This window comes from Scardinius erythrophthalmus (genome assembly GCF_964197995.2).
Source record: "Scardinius erythrophthalmus genome assembly, chromosome: 1".
Lineage (NCBI taxonomy): Eukaryota > Metazoa > Chordata > Actinopteri > Cypriniformes > Leuciscidae > Scardinius > Scardinius erythrophthalmus.
The window spans coordinates 53246141-53266437 of NC_138221.1; the positions used below are offsets into that span (position 1 = coordinate 53246141).

Genomic DNA, 20297 nt, shown 5'->3' on the forward strand with positions numbered 1-20297 from the left:
CTTTACAAAGTTTTAAATATTTTTCTTACACAAACTCATCGCTTTGCTTCAAAAGGCCTTTATTAACCCCCCGGAGACTCGTGGAGTTCGTTTATGATGAATGGATGCTCTTTTTTGAGCTTCAAACTGATGGTTGCAATTCACTGCCATTTATAAAGCTCGGAAGCGTCAGGGTGTTTATTCATATAACTCCGGTTGTATTCATCTGAAAGAATACCTAGGATGGCTTAAGGGTGAGTAAATCATGGGGTAATTTTCATTTTAAAGTGAACTACTCCTTTAAGGCCCGTTCACACCAAGAGCGATAACTATAAATGATAATGTCCACACCAACGTACAATAACATTTTGTTTATTATAAACGCACTGCAGTTTTGTCACTGCCTCTTTAAATGCTTGCGCTGGTTGCTTTATAGTCGGGTGGATTCTGAAGGGATGTCAATGTTTTTATTGTTCATCAGCTGGGGAAAAAAAAATTTTTTCTAAAAGTGATTCCAACAACATTGCCGTTATTGTCTCAGAACGGAAAGCACAGGATTGTGGGATATCAAAGGCAGCGAAAGATACATCTATGCTGCCTTCAAAAATCGATCAGATGAAGGGAGACAATCCCTTAGAAATATATCAGGAGAGAAGAAGTGAAGCTAACTTTGGATTCGGATGTGCTTTGATGCCTTCCAACCTGGCAGTGCATCCTCCAAAGGCAGCATTTGTACGTTTTCGGACACAGCCATCATGTGTCCTTGTATGCCAAAAACAGACTGTTAAAGTCTGTTAAGGTGTTTTTAATATGCTTTAAGACAAACTATGTGCAAATTTATAAGTCAAGACCATCTGAGATGAGCTTTGGCCCAGAGAACTCGGCATCATAGAACAGATGTATAGTTTTCTCCTTGCGTAACAGAGATTCAATTTATTCATGCAGTGTCAGACTGTGTTAAGTGAAAATGGTTTTCCAAAGTACTCTTGAGCACATGTGGCTGTATTTAACAGAGTACGATGGTTTCTCATGCAATGCCATCTGAGGGCTCGATGGTCACACACATTCATCAGAGGTCTCCTGCCTTCCCTAACTTGTACTGAGATTTCTCTGGATTCCCTGAATCTTTTCACAATATTATACGGTAGATGGTCAAAGACATAAATTCTTTGCAATCTTGCATTGAGAAATTTGATAGAATTGTTTGACAATTCTCTCATGATATTTGGTACAAAGTCGTGAGCCATGACCCATTTTTGCTTGCAAAGACTGAGAAGCTCTTTTACACCCAAACACGATTCCCCCATTTACAAAATGCAATTATGTTGTTCAGTGAAAACATTGGAAACTTTTCTTTGTACTGTTGTCAATAAAAAAAGGTTCAAAAGAATTAACAAATTACAGACTCTTGATTTTATTGCATTTTACAAAATGTCCCAAATTTTCTGGAAATGGGAAATTCTTCATGCCTTAAAATAGCTCGAATGTAACTCTACACCCTTGCCTCATTTAGTATACCTGGTTCTATGAATTTGGAAATTCGCTCCGCCTCCACTCACTAGCTCAAAGATCCACTCGTTGACGATCTCTTACAAGGTAGTTTGTGACGTCAGAAACACCAGCGATTTCAAACCTCGATTTTGAGAGAAGTTTTAAGGAGAAAATACAGCAATGGTGTTGACTTATGAATGTTTGGTATCAAGATGACATCTTTCCTGGGAAGCAAGACAATGCCAGGCCTCATTCTGCACGTGCTAAAACTGAGTGGTTTCAAGACACTCTGCACCATAGAAGGGATGTGCCTGCCTGCAGTCCAGATCTGTCTCTTTATTATCTCTTTATTATAAATGTATGACCCATCATGAAAAGGTGAATCAGACAACGAGACCACGGACTGTTGAGCAGATGTCTTTTATCAGACGAGATTGGGTAAAAATTTCACTTGCAAAACTGCAACAATTAGTATCCTAAATTCCCAAATGATTAACAAGTGTAATTAAAAGGAAAGGTGATGTGACACAGTGGTAAACATGCTTATGTCCCAACTTTTTTAGAGTGTGGTGCAGCCATCAAAATCCAAATGTATTTATATTTAAAAAATAAAATAAAGTTGGTCAGTGAAAATATTGGAAATATTTTCTTTGTACATTTGTCAGTTAAAAAAAATCCTCTGTTGCATTGCTGTGGCACAGGCTGGGTTTAAACAGATTTGTGTGGAGATTTTTGTGGACAGAGAAAGTGAAGAAATCCAGGTCAGTGAGTGTTTGGCACCATATGGAGCTCACTGACAGCAGCATCATCAGATTATTGCTGACAGACTAACAGAGACTGCCTATTCCTTTCTTGAGGGAAATACCAGCTTTTCAAGTTGAATTCATATGGCCAATATAAGACTCTTTATGCTCCTTTTTGTCTGATATATCCTCCTGAGACCCACAGGGAAAAAAAAAACATTTTCATTTTTTACATCATTACATTGTTTGGAGTTTAAGAAACAAATGTTTTTTTTTTTTACATTTTATATGTCCTATGTAGAGGACACCCGAACTCAGTTAATAAGAAATGAAAATAAGACTATAACAAAAAGAGAAAAAAAATTATATTCATTATACCAGTCAATTTTTAGGTTCCATGCTATTTTATTTTCTATAAGTTGTCCTCTTTAAAACAGATATGAGAATAACGTTGGGGAAAGATATTTAGATTGTGTGTAAATGTTTAGGCCTACAAACTAGTGCCTGCATTTAATTGGGGTTAAATGTAAATCAGGGTTTTCAGGACTTCAACAGCTCTAGGAAATTTTTTACAAAATTACAATTCATTGGTTTGTTTGATAGCTTGCTGTCGTTATAATAACATATATGCTTTATTTTAATTTCCTGACATTTAAGCTATAGCTAACTTTACCCCGCAATTTTCCTTACTGTAAATGCAAAATAGTTTGCAAAATAATTTATTTTCTATTGCACACCACGGGAGATCCTGACAGCTGATTTAGTCACGTGTCCTCGACTGGACCATATTCAGACCTTATAATCCTGATGTGGTCAGCTGAAGGTAGCTTTCGGGGGCCATTAGATTCCTCTGCACAACTCATGGCCAAAGTCAACAGCGGTTCGTCCGGTTGCAGGGCCATGGTCATCATGGCTGACCAGTTTTGGACGAAACCGTCAGCCCTAAGTCAGCAGAGGAGCGGTCATCATCGGCGGAGACTAGTCCCAGTCAACCAGCGCCTGAGGTCAGCCAGTGCTGCGGGACACGGCAGCAAAACCCCGGCGTGGACCCTACAGGAGCTCCCCAACTACGCCTCCCCGAGCGAGCTCAACCTCTGGTCCAACCGCACGCTGATCTACAGAGATGTCAAGGCTTTTCTCAATCAAATTGGAGGTGATCCACGTGAGGCTCGTTACTGGTTAACACACTTTCAGCGGGCTGGTTTATCTCTAGTGTTTGCGGTACTGCAGGTGCGTGTCTTGAGAACAGAGTTATACATATATGAAGGCAATTTTTGATGAATTAGCCTACTATATTACATATGTTTTAATGTTCTTTTTATACAATTCATATTATATTATAATAATGTTTGTTTTATATTGAAAATAAACTAGCTTATATATTTGAAACATTTTAGGCTATCAATTCATTTTTTCATTTAAAATTAATCCTATTCAAAATAACAAGTTAAGACTATAGGCTATACTTCTATAGTCTAATTAATACTTTAACTCTTCAGCTCAAATTCGTCAGCTGTAATTGTATTTTGTTCATTGATGAAATGTGGTTATCCTATAAAGTCAAGCTATGAAATGTAAAGGGTTAAAAACCTTAATAAAGCTGTTTGTGAGGTAATAACTTGTTTTAATATTTTATTGCTTGTTCATAATCATAAGTAAATGCAACAATATATAAATTGGAAATTTGAGTCTACTTTAATTACATATATTAAGTTATCTGTGCTTAAATATTTAAGTTAATTCAGATGGCCATAATTCTATATATGTATGTAGCCTAATACTAAAATCTCAATGCAGGTAATTTTATTACAATTGTATACATTTTAAGTATATATTAAATATGTACAGCTACATAGGCCTGTATTATTATTAATCAATTATTTAAAAAGAAAATCATATAAATATATTGTTAAATATAGTATCCGAAGCCAAACTTGGACATTTTATGTGAAGTCTCTGCCGACTTGTCATCTATGCTGCTGCTCAAATTGTGCACGAGTGTACATATCCTTTCTGTTGGTTTGTTGACTCTGCAGACAATTGAAGCCTTTTTCTGTTTCAGGATCACTGGTCAAACTAAATTAACCTTAGGTAGGCTGCTATACGCTGCAGATATCTGAGCTCTTCATAGAAGCAGACTCTTTCCGACTTAGTAGTCTAAATGATAAATAACAGTTATGTTTGTTGTGATTGTACTTATTTTCTAAAAACCTTAATGGCAGCTGATACACGCAGTTGTTCCTTGAGGTCATGACATTTCAAATAGACATCTGATTTCTGTGTTGTCCTCCTCAGGTTGACACGTCAGTGTTTGATAGCCGTGAGATGGTTCAGAGCCTGGCCTTTGGACTCTCCTTCCTGCAGCGAATGGATATGAAGCTCGTGGTGGTGATGGGATTGCCTCCTGAGATGGAAGAAGAGGACAGCAACAAAACTGGGACTAATTCCACCCTCGCCAGGACGGTGATGGTGAAACATTGCCAGGCTTTAACAGAAGCACTTCAGCACAACTCAGCCAATGTGATGCCCTTCTTTAGTTCAGAGGCCCTTTTACAACTGCGGGACCCTCAGGATGAGAGCAGGTTTAGAAACCACTTTAAGGCCCGTTCACATCAAGAGCGATAACTATAAATGATAACTTAATTAACGTCCACACCAACGCACAATAACATTGTTTATTATAAATGCACACTGCAGGTTTGTCACTGCCTCTTTAAATGCTTGCGCTGGTTGCTTATAGTTGGGCGGATTCTGAATGGATGTCAATGTTTTTATTGTTCACAAGCTGAATTTTTTTTTTTTTTTCTAAAAGTGATTCCAACAACATAGTTGTGGTGTGGACTCTATTCATGTTATTCTTTCACATTTAGAATGATTTTCAAAACTAGGCCTATATGGTTGTCGTCCTTTGTGTAAATGTCATAATGGACGACTCCTAGTACACATCAGAGTCTCCTCTCTCTCTCTCTCACACACCAACACTTTGTCTCTGTGTCCTCTATCAGCAGTGGTCCCTCAGTTGTTGTGGACTCAGCTCTTCTGCAGTGGACTCTGGACTGTAGAGCCATCCCGCTGGTCTGTCCAGTGGGCCGCGATGCAGGTGGTCGTTCTTCTGTTCTCAGCTCGATCCAGGTGACGGCAGCCGTCTCGCAGTCACTGCAGCCTCAGAAAGTCATATTCCTGAACAGCTCAGGGGGCCTCCGTAACCAAAACCACAAGGTGCAGTAGGATTAATATGTGAATCTGACTAACAAGAAATCGTTGTATTACTTAATTGTATTAATGGAGGCATTTGTGTATGTGTGTTTGTGTATTGAGGCCAGGGGAGTAAGGTTTACCTGCACAGCTAAACCTTAAATGTCCCTTTTCCAGGATACTGTATTTTAAAGATAACTTTGTACACTCCAAAATAAGCTTTACAGATCTTTATTTTAAATTTTTTAAGCAATGTTTGTCATGCTTATTCATTTCAGTCAGGGACTGGGATGGCCATTGCAGATGCTTGGTTTTGTGCTCAGTGACCCGTTTTTGTTTTGATTTTGATGTTTGTTTTTGGATCACTGTCCTGTTGGAAGATCCAAACATGGCCCGTTATAAGATTTCTAGCAGAAGTTGTCAGGTTTTGATTTTTTATCTGCTGGTATTTGTTCAAATCCATGATGCCATAGAACCCGTCCCATTTGAGGTTCCAGTAGTGTCAGTTAAACCAAGGTTTTAAACCAAAACCAAGCATCTGCAATGGCCATCCCAGTCCCTGACCTGAACCCTATAGAAAATGAGTGGGGCTGAACTGAAGAGAAGAAGCGCCAACATGGATTTGGGAATCTGAAGGATCTGGAGAGATTCTGTATGGAGGAATGGTCTCTGATCTCTTGTCAGGTGTTCCCTAAACTCATCACACATTATAGGAGAAGACTCAGAGCTGTTATCTTGGCAAAAGGAGGTTGCAAAAAGCATTTAAGAAAAGGGGGCAAATAATTGTTCCCAACGTGTTTTGGAGATGTGATTTCCCCCCCAATTTCAATTCTTCTACTTCAAATGTTAGATTTTTTAGAATATCAAAAGGATTAACAATGCAGATTTATATTTTAGAGCCATCTTTGATCATATTTACCAAGGGGGCAAATAATTCTGACCAGCACTGTATTTATATATTTTTATATAATATGCTATTTATCGTTCTAAAACTATGAAATGTAAAATAATATTTGAAGCCTATTCTCTAACCAATTGTGTATCTCATTACACATAGCCTATATTTTAAAATTGTCATAGCATTGTAAACAGGTTTGTTTTGCAGCCAGTATAGTTTATAAAACTATCATAAACTAAATGTCTTGCTATAAATTTCAATAAAGAGTGGTTTAACGGCAGAAATGGTTCAAGAAATGATAGTTGCTTCAATAGCGTAAAGTGAACACAAGGTGGCAGTGTTACAATTTCTACATTTCTGGGTGGTATGCAGCAGTTAATGCCTTCTCTATTTTTGATTCTATTTAACTATACTTTTTCTCAAATATAAATGCGCACATAATGAATACACATCATGGGCTAAAGTGTTCCTAATTAAAATCATGGTCTGTTTTATTTTTCAGGTGTTGGGTTTAGTGTCACTGCCGGGAGATTTGCCAGGCCTGAGTTGTGCGAAATGGCTGAGTGAAGTGGAGAAAAGGCGCATCAGTACCATTGCACAGCTGCTCAACCTGCTGCCAGCTGACAGCTCGGCCGTACTCACCTCAGCTGGCACGCTTCTCACTGAGCTCTTCAGCCATAAAGGTGAGATAAGAGAGAGAGAACACACTTACAGAGACAAATGACACTTATGTACTCTTTTTCTCTCATTAAAGTCAAAGGACATGACTTCGAGACAGTTAACAAGCAGAAACTGGCGACGAGCTTTTGTTTTAACATCCACCTGTATGCATTTTGGGATATCGCATAAAAAAACTGGGTAACACTTTAGAATACTGTATCTTACTTACTGCATAACTAATAAGGAATTATTGAGGAACTAATAGATAATTATTTATTAACACTTAAGTCACTACTGTTAACTACTAAGGAAGATGTGTTAACTAATTAGTATGTAATAGAATTGTATGATTGTGTTAAGTTTCAGTTAGTTAATCAATAACTAATGAATTATGTCATAACTCTTGAAGAACTATTATTAATTATCTATTAATTAATGTGCAAGAAAAATAACTAAGAAGTAACTACTAATGAACAGTCATACACAGTGGTTACTACAATAAACCGTTTTATTTTAGCAGTGGAGTGGTGGATGAAGTACACAAATCAAGTACTTGAGTAAAAGTACAGATAACCCAATACAATATTACTCCAGTAAAATGATAAACTATTGGCCTATTCATTTTCAAAATTACCTTAGTAAAAGTACAAAGGTAATTACTTGAAAAGTAAAAAGCACTGATCAATGTTTTTTATTTTATTTTCTAGCCAGTTTTAGTAATTCTTCAGCACTAATAAGAAAGATAAGTGCAGACATTTACTAGGTTATATATTGATCTGCAAATAAGCAAACTTTTTATTTAATTAGCAAAATGTATCATAATGTATGATAACTTATCTATTTTACAAAGGTTTAGATAATACCGTTAATAATGTTTTTTACAGTAAGTTTGATTTGAGTCAGAAGTATGTGGTAATTCTGTATTAATTACTAATGAGTTCCCTATATTCTCACTTTAGAATACTGTTCCAGGTTCCAAGTAATTCCTGAAGAATTATCTAATAATTATTTGTTAATTACCAATTAATTTCCTTATATGTTCACTTTAGAATACTGTTTCAGGTTATAAGTAGCCTAATTCCTGGATAATTATTTGATAATTATTTATTAATTACTAATGAGTTCCCTATATTCTCACTTTAGAATACTGTTCCAGGTTCCAAGTAATTCCTGAAGAATTATTTAATAATTATTTGTTAATTACCAATTAATTTCCTTATATGTTCACTTTAGAATACTGTTTCAGGTTATAAGTAGCCTAATTCCTGGATAATTATTTGATAATTATTTATTAATTACTAATGAGTTCCCTATATTCTCACTTTAGAATACTGTTCCAGGTTCCAAGTAATTCCTGAAGAATTATTTAATAATTATTTGTTAATTACCAATTAATTTCCTTATATGTTCACTTTAGAATACTGTTTCAGGTTATAAGTAGCCTAATTCCTGGATAATTATTTGATAATTATTTATTAATTACTAATGAGTTCCCTATACTCTCACTTTAGAATACTGTTCCAGGTTCTAAGTAATTCCTGCAGAATTATTTGATAATTATTTATGAATTACTAATAAGTTCCCTATATTTTCAGTTTCCCTCAGTCATTGCCTCAAACATGAATTTACTCAATGGCATTCTATGCTGAGGAAAACAGACACACACAGTACTGTATATAAAATATAAAAACTAATCTGAGGTTAGTTTTGTATGACTGTTCATTAGTTACTTCTTAGTTATTTTTCTTGAACCTTAATTAGTAGATAATTAGCAGTAGTTCTTCAAGAGTTATGACAGAATTCATTATTTATTGATTAACTAACTGTTACTTAACACAATCATAAAAATATATTACATACTGATTAGTTAACACATCTTCCTTAGTAGTTAACAGTAGTGAAGAAGTAGTTAATGAATAATTACCTATTAGTTCTTCAATAATTACTTATTAGTTATGCAGTAAGTAAGATACAGTATTCTAAAGTGTTACCAAAAACTGCTGGATGGAAACGTCAAGATACGCATCGGACCTACATTCTAAAAATGCGCTCGAGTCTGATAGTACATTTTTATCCGATAAGCATGCGCATAAACGACGATGGACACACATTTAGGCTCCCGAATAAATTCCTCGATGCGCAGCAAAAAATAATTTGATGGGATGGCATAACTGGACTAACCAGAGAACCGATCTGAACTAGGGGAGAGCGGGGCACAAAGTAACGCTTTTTGACTTTCTCAGTTTGTGTAAATCTACTTATGGTTCAGAGTATTTATTTTTTCCCACATTAATCTCCCACATGTCTACTACAATTATGTGGTTTTGTTTTATTAATACAGTATATACAGTAGGCCTACTTTTTTCTTGATATACCCCGAAAGAATGGAAGTGAAATGTGACAACATGCCCCATATGTGGGGTACATTGTAACATGACATATGACAGCTTAAAATGTTATCTGATCTAATAATAAAAAAAAAAAAATACAAGACAAACTAAAATGTTTTCTCAATAAAATACAATTAAAAAACTTTTTCATATAAAATAATGGCAATTTTTAATAATTAAATATAAACTCATTTTTGAGTTTTGACTACGAACACAGGAAAACAGCTATACAACATAGTTCAAAACAAATAAATAATTAGTAATTTCTGAACATTGACTGTCTTTATTCACCTTTTTCTCATGTTTTCTCAATAAAATTAATAAAAGTATAGAATATAATTGCATATTTCTAATAGGGGCACATGGTAACGCAGTGTGACAACATGCCCCCGCCTGCACAACTGGGATTTAAACCCTGCTAGTGTTTTCTGCTAGTTAGCGAAGCATTAAAGAACTATCTTAACTGTTAAATAACATATTGGAGATTAAAATAATATCAGATTTGTCTAATTTTAAATAAACACAAAAAATTGAGATGAAAAATAAACTTAAGAAATTTACTTTTGCTATGGTTTAATAAATGTCTATGGATATCTTCCAAAAAAGAAGATATTTTTTTCTCTATATAGTGTTGATATGGCAACTAGTAAATACACCAAGTTTCGTCATGCTAGCATGTGTGGAAGTATTTAAAACAAGTGTGTTACAACTAGCCCTGTGTTACGTTGTGCCTCACGCTCCCCTACATTCTAAAAATGCGCTCTTTTGAGTCGGATTGTCCATTTTTATCCGATAAGCATGCGCATAAATGACGATGGACTCACATTTAGGCGACCGAATAAATTCATTGATTCCTCGAATATTAAGACTAAGAGTTTGATTAATAATAACAGTATATCTTGGACCAGTAAAAAAGAGCAAAGTTTCTACCGTTTGTATTTCTTAAACCCACAATGTAACATTAAGGAAACATGTCTGTATTGTTGTATCCGTCTTTCAGGCTCAGGCACCCTGTTTAAAAATGGAGATCCCATCCACAGGTATGTGACTTTTGCAGTTTATTTCTTTTAGTCTTTTTCAAGTCCAAATTTTCTACCTATCCACCATATGGAACATTTTACAATGCTGTTAAAATGTTTGAACATTTTCTGTTTTAACAGTTTCCCTATTTCACAATCAGCTTGGTCAGAGTTTTAGGCTGTCATTAAATAATCAAGAATAAACAAGCAGTTTTTACCACAGGTGTCAGGCTGGATATCTCAGTGAAGTACTGTAAAATTAGACCAAAGGCATTTATTTGAGACAAATATTTAAGATATTGTGTTCACTGTGTGTAATCTGATATGAATGTCGTCAAACCTGACAAAGATTAGCAGTGAATGACAGCTTTATTTCCATTCACAGATACAACAGCCTAGATGACATTGACACTGGCCGTCTCTTGGCACTGATAAACAAGTCTTTCGAGAGGAACCTGAAAGAGGATTACATAGCATCTCTCAAGGGCAGACTGCATTCTATTTACCTGTCTGAAGGGTAGGAACAAGTTGTTTAAACATCAAGCCTCAATGAAAATGTTTTACATCATACTGTACGGCCAAAGAAAAATGATCCAGTGTCACAATTTGCTCCATGTAAAGGGAAAGTTGAATCATTGGGAAATAAGAAAAAAGTCAATAGAAAACTTCATATTTTTTTTAACAGGTGGTAGTAGTATTCGTAGTAGTAATAGCATTAGTAATAGTATTTTTGTCAAAGACTACGTCCGGGTGTTGTGTGAATTTTGACTCCCTGCCAAATTATTACCCTCTTTGTTGAAGCCGCTACCAGACTGCCTAATCCTTAACCTACCCATACTGGGGATTTAGGGAGGTAATAATCTAAATATAAATTATTTATATGCTGTGTAATTTTTGATGATCGTGTTATTTAACATGTGCATATGTGCATAAGCAATGCTTCTTTTGCTTGTTTCTGCTTCTTCTTCGGCTGTGTTTTTATCGGGAGATTCTGTACTCTTTCAGAGGATGTCTAATAGCGCCCCCTACCGTATAACAGTAAAAACACGGATTGCCTGTGTAATAGCAATTTTTATCTCACTTGGAAAAACAGCATCACAGGTGTAAGACAACACTCAAAAAGGCAAAATTGTAATAAAGAAGAAAAAGGCTTTATTCTTTGAGGAATCTTTTCGCAACCGCAGCCACCCAGATGTGAAACAGAAAGCCTACTGACATAATAAAACTGAGACATTTTATACAGGTTTCTGACATTCTTGACTCCTCCTTTCCCAGTCTCTGTAAATTTCCTTAAAGACATCTAGTATGGACTGGTTCTACCCCCCCCCCTGGGCAGGTCATGCTGTTCTTTGTCCCTGAGAAGCCAAAAGGCCTTCATTTACAATCTAAATGACCTCCTGCTTTCCTCAGGAGGGGGCCTGGGACCCTACTATATGACATCCTGTATTCTTCGACTAAGATTCTTTCTCGTGCCTAGGTGTTTGTTATCTCCCCGGGCTATCTGGTTTATTACATCTGCTCTTTCCTACCCCCAATTCAGCTGTTAGAAATGCTTTTACACACACTCAAATGAAATCAACAAGTTTTAAATGAATGGACACAAGAACAATGAATTTTTCATTAACATCTCCCCCCTGTTTATCATTCTCTGATAACCAATAAAATAATAAAAATTCATTTCTGTTTTCTAATCAAACCCATTATACTATTAAATCTTTAAGAATAGAATTAATTCAAGTCTTAATTCAAGAACAGTTATACCCTTCATGTATATCAATACTAAGCCCTAATTTGATTCAATCAAATAAAATCGCAAAACTTTTCTTCAACCATTAATTGGTCAACATTTTCTCCAGATATGTTGATCATCTCGTTGCCTCATGGACGTTCCATCTTCACCAATATGACACTTTGTGTGCTGTTGAAATGGTCTTTTTCCAACGTTGGCAGGAGAGGTATGTTCTAGCGCATATCCTTGATCTTCCACTTTATTCTTCGTTGTGGCGTATGGGGTTGCTGATGTTGGTTGGTATAGTTTAAGGTGAGATGCTTGGACCCAGATCCTTCCAAGATTTTCCCTTAGATCACGATCGCACCCCCACTGGAATGAGTCGTTTACTGTCTGCTGTCACCTGTGAAGGCAGACCTTAAGTGATTTTGTTAGTGACCGCTTGTCTTGTCGTCCCTTTGGTGTGACCTGTGGATTCAACAGCCTGAAACATTATTGTCACCAGATAATTTTTGCTCATTGAATAGCACTCAGGGTCCTTGTTCCCCTGAAAAAAAAAAAAAAACATTCAACCCATGTTGTTCATGTTAACAAAACAATACAGAATCAGTTCTGTTTGGTTCAATCCATCCTGACATCCTGCAAAATGAAAATTTTAAGTTAGGCATTACACAGGGTTAGGCACTGTTTCTTCACTTTGCTCATGCCATGCGCAAAAGTCTGCATCTTCTGTAAAGAAAAACAAATGTCGAGGTTATTGTCACATAGTTTTCTTTTGTCTGCTGTGCTGCCACATCTGCTCCGGCGTTTCCTGTCAAAACAATTCTTGTTATTAGCACACTTAAAATACAAACAATGCACACAATTAAACCCAATGTCCTCCCAACATTTATCTTCCCACCTGTGCGATGGCTTTCAGCAAATGTGAACCCCTTAGTAAACCAGATCTAGCTGGTTAATACAAATAAAGTTCTTCAAATAAACCCCTCCTGGACTTTTACTGTCCTCATATACCGATGAGGTCAAAGCTAGATAACCTCTCAGCCTGCTGTGAAGACAATGGGTTTAGTCCTCCCCCCCTGGATTTACTGTTTTTCCACCTGTGAGGCCGAAATGTCTTTGTTTGTGGCCTGAATACAAATTATTCATACTAAAAAGTTCAAAGACTCATCTGACCACTTGTTTTACTGTGCGTTCTCTTGTTCCCGCCATGAGCATATTCATCCTCCTCTTGATGCACAACACCCATTTCGTGCATAAATTTAACATAATAAAATTCTCTTACTTTTATCAGACGCTTTTATCCAAAGCGACTTACATTTCAAGGTACACATTTACATTCTAATCAATTCTTGCTTTCCCTCGGAAATTGAACCCATGACTTTGGCGTTACAAGCGCTAACGCTCTACTGTTTGAGCTATAGAAAACTGCAATATTTGTTCATATTTATTTGGTAACATTTGTTTGGATAAAGTTTGCTAACCCAAACGTTGTCCTTCAGCCAAATTTCCCATCTTTCTCTGCCTCTGAAATAAAAATATTACTTAAAGCCACAATTTCATCTTCTTATCAAATTGTTTTTTAAGGCAACGGCCCCTAGTTTCACAGCGTTTCTTGCTTTTCAGGCCTATTGTTTGGTCTCTTAAGCAACTGTCATCTACGAACATTCTCCAGGTCATCAATTGGTCAGGTCAGGTCGTGGTGTGCACACTTCGTCAATGTCAGTCAAATAACAATCTCCCCTTTTTTTACAGTTCATAACTGTTAAGGGCTCTCTGGATAATCTGATATTTATTTAGCCTACGTGTTTGTTGCTGTCAAATTTATAACTTTTTCTCAACACATGACTGACGGCTATCTACGACTTCACAATTCTAATTTACACATCAATACTTAAACCTGTTCAGAAAGTAATTCAAATCTACTGCACATCATAAATGACCAAAATAATAATTAACAGATAGAGCTCGATGATCAATCAACTTAAAGCTCGTCCTATGTTCTGCGTTTCTTTCTCATCAGATTGACTCACAATCCTCAGCTTACTTTCAAATTTGTCATTTGCCTTAACCCATCTATAATGCTAAAACACTCTTTCCAGAGGTTAATGACAAATTTATACACACTATTCAGACATAATAGTTGTCCTAAACTAACACATACTGTACAAAACATGAATTAACACTCACACTCATCCCTGACTATGAACTGCTCATATTTCTTATTCATATCTTTTCTCTAAAAAGATTTAAATTTTAAATGACATTTTAAACTTCTCAATTTACTGTAGCTTTTATCTAATTTTACATGGTCTCTTTACCAGTTTCAAAGCCCGTTTGTTCATTATTCATTTTCTCTCAGAAAAGTCAGCTGGGTTGTTTTGATTCACTATCATTATTTTGTTTTAGCTTGCTTTACCAGGCCGATAACAGAAAGACAGACAGAGTACCATCCCTTCCTCCACTCAAACAGTCTCTCTCACTATACACAAATAATCTTTTCAACAGCCTCCTAAGACTGTAATCTAGACAAAATCTAATAATAAATTCATTTCAATAACCTTTGACCATTAATCTTTATCCAGACTTTTCTTGAATCTACAAAAGCTGTCTTCACCTTTAGCCACCACCACGTCTAATGACCTTCAGGATTTAAAACTTACAAAACATATCTTACATATCTTAAAGACATATTATTTCAATATCAACTTCTATAATATTTTCCCTTGCCCATAAGGCAACCAGCATCATGTTCCTGATAAAAATTAAGTATACTGTCTCCACAACAAATAATGACAATCACCTCACGGTCTCAGCTGGCTCTTGAAAGCCCATTCCCATCAGCTCTTTATCTTTAATCTTCATCAGGGTGTTGTCCCCTGGCATGGTTGCAAACACTTGTCATAATGAAAAACAAGCCATACAATGAATGCGGTTTCTTGCAAGTGGTATATAGAGGAACTCACATTTTCTGGGGCAGACTGCCATAACTCCTTACAGCTCCATCTCCCCTCTCAATGTTCTGCTGATGCTGCTGGCCTCACAGTCATCGCTCAACTCTAATACCTTTCTCACATAAACACACCTTCCTTCAGGAGATGCCCAGTGTCGGCGTGACCCCCTGCCTTAGGTTGACCTCTGGCCAAAGGTTCTTACCCGTCCTTGAGTAGCCACTTCGTGCACACTGGTAGCCGCTCTTTCCCACCGCAAAATCAGTTTTCCCCAACAGACTAAGTTGTTTTCTGAAGCTTTAGGGAAGGCACATTCAAGAGTCACCAGAGCACTCTGGACTGCCTAATAGTGTTAACACAGGGAGACAAGTTAATAACAACAGTATTTAATCACCTAAATCTTTTAAACATCTTCAAATCAGCAAAATCGCAATTGAAGCAACCGTCCATTCAGTGTACTGTTACATCTGTAGCCGGAGCCATCAGCCCTGTTCCATGGTGGAGGCTAAAATCAGACAAAGAAGTTACTGGTTCTAAACTAGTTAAAAATGTCACTTCTATCGTTTTAAGACTTCTTTAAAGTCATTCAGTTTTACTTTTAAAACATTTACAAATTTCTCTTGAAATGTATGAAATCTGAACTGCCTTGTAGCATGATTTCTTTTAACATCCATGTCTAAAACAATGTGCTTTACACAGGCTCAGACAACAGCTTTCAGCTGGCATTGAATGAGAGAGAGACTCTTGAGGCATTCAGGACTGATACACTGCATTCTCATAAACCTTTAACTTCAGACTTTGTCTACCATCTTTTATATACTCTAGCCCATCTTAAGGCATCTTTTCCATAAATTACATGTATTGTAATTTAGACCCAGAATGAGTCTCTGTTGCACTGAAACTGTGGCAGTTTCAGTTACAGCACATACCAGATTCAGATAAGCAAACCTGTTTTGGCCAAATCACATTCTTATCTTTTAAAATCAACATTAACAAGCCTTTATTCAATCAAATGCCTTTTACACATTTTACATTTAGCAACTGTTAATCCTGTAACACTGCTTCTGTTTATTTTATCTTAAAGGAATAATAATTATTCTAGTTCTTAATAACGTTTCAAATTTCATTTCAATTTTATTTTCAATTACCATAATTTAATACCCGACTTCAATGTTTTCTCTAGGAGTTTATCAATCTGCTTCTATGGTTCATACTAACTTTTGAGGCTGCGCTCTCTGCTTGTCATACATTTTATGATTATCACTATAAATCATTCGTTAGATTTGTCTCTCTATATCATCTAAAACCTTATCAAAGCGTTTCATTCAAAACACAATCATCCTTTTAGTGATCGGTACTTTTAAAATATTTTGCAACTCATTTAGCTCATCTGTAATTTTACGTCCACCGGTACTTTTTATAGTTCTTTTCCTTTCAAAAGGAATTCCTTACACTTAAATCTTTCAATCTTCTTACAACTTTCAAAAGTTCCAACTATCAACTTTATTTCTCCCTCATTTACTTTTACAGTCATACAGTGCGCATACAGTCACTGAATGACCCAGCTGACTGCAATAAAACACTCTCTGTTATTCTGCCTTTTATCTTTCTAACAGCTTCACCCTATTTTGCACTTCTGAAACATTGTGTTGTATTCAGGAAATGCAACAGAGCCATTGATAAGCAGTTCTCTGTCTTTTCTTTTACAGTTGCAAATTCAATTTCAATAGCTGAAACAATCTTCATCATATTAACATTGATCTACTTTCTAACCCATATTAACAAAGACTTTTCTTTAAATTTGTGTAATTTTGGCACTTTCTTTGTTTGGAGCCAGTTAAGTTATTGTTTATCTTTCCAATCACAATTAAACTTACAAAGAAGTTACTAAACATCATCTGCAAATCTCTTCAGAGCATGAGCAGAACTGCTTACAGCATTTGCTCTCTTTTATCTCACTATTTATCAGGACTGTTCAGTTACTCTTCATACAGTATTAAAACATTAACGTGTAATTAATTTCATCAACACTGGTTTTAAAAGCTTATTCTTCTATCAAATGGTTAGTTTGCAGATTCAACATAAATCACAAGATTGTATTATAATTATTCAGTCCTACTTATCTCTACTGTTTCACAGAGACCACAAGATTCCCTAATTCTTCTCAGTCTCTAAATTACACAGACAGCTATCCTCAACTCAAAAATATGGCAATCTATTCTTCAATACTCTTGTTTTCATATCATTAATACAATAAAGCATTCACATCGTAATTTCAATCATTATTTTATCTCCAAAATATAGAATTTTTCCCGTTTTGCTTACATTTGCGTACATGATTCCTAATCTTTATATCATGTTAATCCCTGTTAATCATACTCAATGCCTTATTTTATCTAACACTCTTTCCCTACATGCCACTTCCTTCTGTATCTGTTCAATCCAACAATTCACTGTTTCCATCAGGAAAAACATCCTATCTTCCCCTACATGCCAGTTCCTTCTGCATCTGTTCTCTTTTATCTGCAATCCAACAATTCTCTGTTTATAATTTCCATCAGGAAAAACATTCTATCTTTCCCTATCTTCTTTAGTTCAACAAACTACTGTCTGTTCACAGTTTTCTTCCATATCTCTTTCTCATAGCACAATACTTTCACGTTCCTATCGATTCTTTAACCACTTTTAATCTTGTTGTACTCAATGTTCCCTCTTCTGGAAAATCATGATATTTTATCAATTTCCCTATGTCAGTCATACATTTACCACCATAATTATTTCTCATCTGACAGAAAATTGGTGTATAAAAATTATCTGTTTTACTGTTTGATGATCCCATTTTGGCTGAACCTACTTTCTGGATTTCACAATTCGACACGTGCCTTACAGTATCTGTCAAACGTCTTCAACAGACCCGATCTTTCCCTTACCCCAAGATCGGTCGGGTGGTTTGTAATTACGTTTTACTCAAAAACTTCCTATAAGCACTTTCTAGCGCTCGATTAATTCTGATTTGACGTGACTCCTCCGTTCACTTAATTAAATTTGATGTGGCTCCTCTGTCCACTTAATCAAATTAATATTGGGTTACTAGCGCCTTTGAGTAAAACTAATTAATCAATAACAGTTGTGATTATCTGAATCACGGTGGATCCCCGTCCACTAACGAGCTGAGTGGGGCCGAAACCGGTCCGAATCTGTCAGATCGATTTCTCCCTCAAAATTGTGATTATCTGAATCACCCTCACACTCGTACCAAAAGCAAACTCAGCCAACCTGGTTCATGTTCAGTTCACTCACAATTATCAATTCACACTTAAACTTCAATAAAACAATTTGCCGTGTCTTACCCAGATGCTTTTTTCTGTTTCTCCCGCAATCCGCGGATTCTTTATTGTCCTGGTGGGAGCTTCCCCTTCTGGTCCTGAACGCGGTGTTGGCTCTTTCTCTCGTAATCTTTTGAGTTTCTATCTCAAACCGTCGAGGTATGAGACGGCCGCCTGGTGCTGCCGGGGTCGTGCACTTTCCCGTCAAATCCGCTCTCAGGACCAGGAGAAGAAGCGTCCGCACAGGATCCCACTTCTGACACCAGCTGTAATAGCAATTTTTATCTCACTTGGAAAAACAGCATCACAGGTGTAAGACAACACTCAAAAAGGCAAAATTGTAATAAAGAAGAAAAAGGCTTTATTCTTTGAGGAATCTTTTCGCAACCGCAGCCACCCAGATGTGAAACAGAAAGCCTACTGACATAATAAAACTGAGACATTTTATACAGGTTTCTGACATTCTTGACTCCTCCTTTCCCAGTCTCTGTAAATTTCCTTAAAGACATCTAGTATGGACTGGTTCTACCCCCCCCCTGGGCAGGTCATGCTGTTCTTTGTCCCTGAGAAGCCAAAAGGCCTTCATTTACAATCTAAATGACCTCCTGCTTTCCTCAGGAGGGGGCCTGGGACCCTACTATATGACATCCTGTATTCTTCGACTAAGATTCTTTCTCGTGCCTAGGTGTTTGTTATCTCCCCGGGCTATCTGGTTTATTACATCTGCTCTTTCCTACCCCCAATTCAGCTGTTAGAAATGCTTTTACACACACTCAAATGAAATCAACAAGTTTTAAATGAATGGACACAAGAACAATGAATTTTTCATTAACACCTGAAAATTCCGTCAATGGCAGGGAAAGAGTTAAGGATTTAACACAGCTCACTCACTGACACACCTTACCCTTCTCACTTCTTTACATGACACAGTTGTGGTATTTTTAAATGACGTTTCACCCTTGTGGTAAATCATGCTCATAGTTTTATCCTTCTAGAATATAAGCTTACTGAATCTGTGCCTGTATGCATTTAATTGCAGGTACAGTGCGGCTGCTATAATCACCACAGAGCCTGTGAACAGCGGCACTCCGTACCTGGACAAATTTGTGGTCAGCAGCAGTAAACAAGGTCAAGGAACTGGCCAGATCTTGTGGGAGTGTATTCGTCAGGACTTGGGCAAGCTCTTCTGGAGATCCCGCGCCACTAACCGCATCAATCCCTGGTGTGTCCCGTCCCCTGCATTGCATTGTTGTGATTCCCATTTTTTGCCCATCGATCATTCATCTCTCATTCTGCTTTCAAATCCTCAGGTATTTCAAGCACTGTGATGGCAGTTTCGTAAATGGTCACTGGATTGTATTCTGGCTTGGCCTTACAGACATCCGTGAGTCTTACGTGCTGGTGGAGTACGCCAAGTGCCTTCCTGACTCTTTCTGCTCTCACACCGCAACAGAAGTGAAACCCCTTCAGCAACCCCAAGGGTCATAAAACCGTACTCATCCCATGACCTTGTTATTATTATTATTATTATCAAGCAGAGCTTCATATCTTCACATTTTCTTGGAGTATTGGTTGAGTAGCTTAAAGGAACAAATTGAATGTTGTCCCAAATGCATAACACATTATTTCTTGAGCGCAAAAGGAGTTTTGAGTCATCTGCTCCTGGCCCCCATCACTTTCTTTAAAAAACTGGGGCCATATAAAGCCACTCAGAGTAAAATTTATTCTATTAAGTGTGTCAAAATTCTAAGAATGACATTGATTTTACTCTTATTCCTAAACTTAAGAATAAGTGTGATACATAAAGTGTTGAGACTAGGTCTCAGCTCCTAAATTATTTAAGAGTGCTGGAGAGGTATCCTAACCTAGTTAGGAGTAACAAGATGGCAGCAGAGAGGAGGAGGCTGCGCACTTTT

The 20297-nt window shown here is 36.7% G+C and overlaps 1 protein-coding gene across 1 annotated transcript; it reads left to right on the forward strand.

The window, feature by feature from the left end:
• Positions 1 to 3044: 3044 nt before the first annotated feature.
• Positions 3045 to 19884, forward strand: nags (N-acetylglutamate synthase). Its single transcript, XM_081367361.1, has 8 exons — positions 3045 to 3443; positions 4509 to 4795; positions 5219 to 5432; positions 6809 to 6989; positions 10357 to 10396; positions 10761 to 10892; positions 19421 to 19603; positions 19692 to 19884. Exons 1-8 carry the CDS (start codon positions 3075 to 3077, stop codon positions 19867 to 19869), a joined length of 1584 nt encoding a protein of 527 aa, XP_081223487.1. The 5' UTR covers positions 3045 to 3074; the 3' UTR covers positions 19870 to 19884.
• Positions 19885 to 20297: the final 413 nt, after the last annotated feature.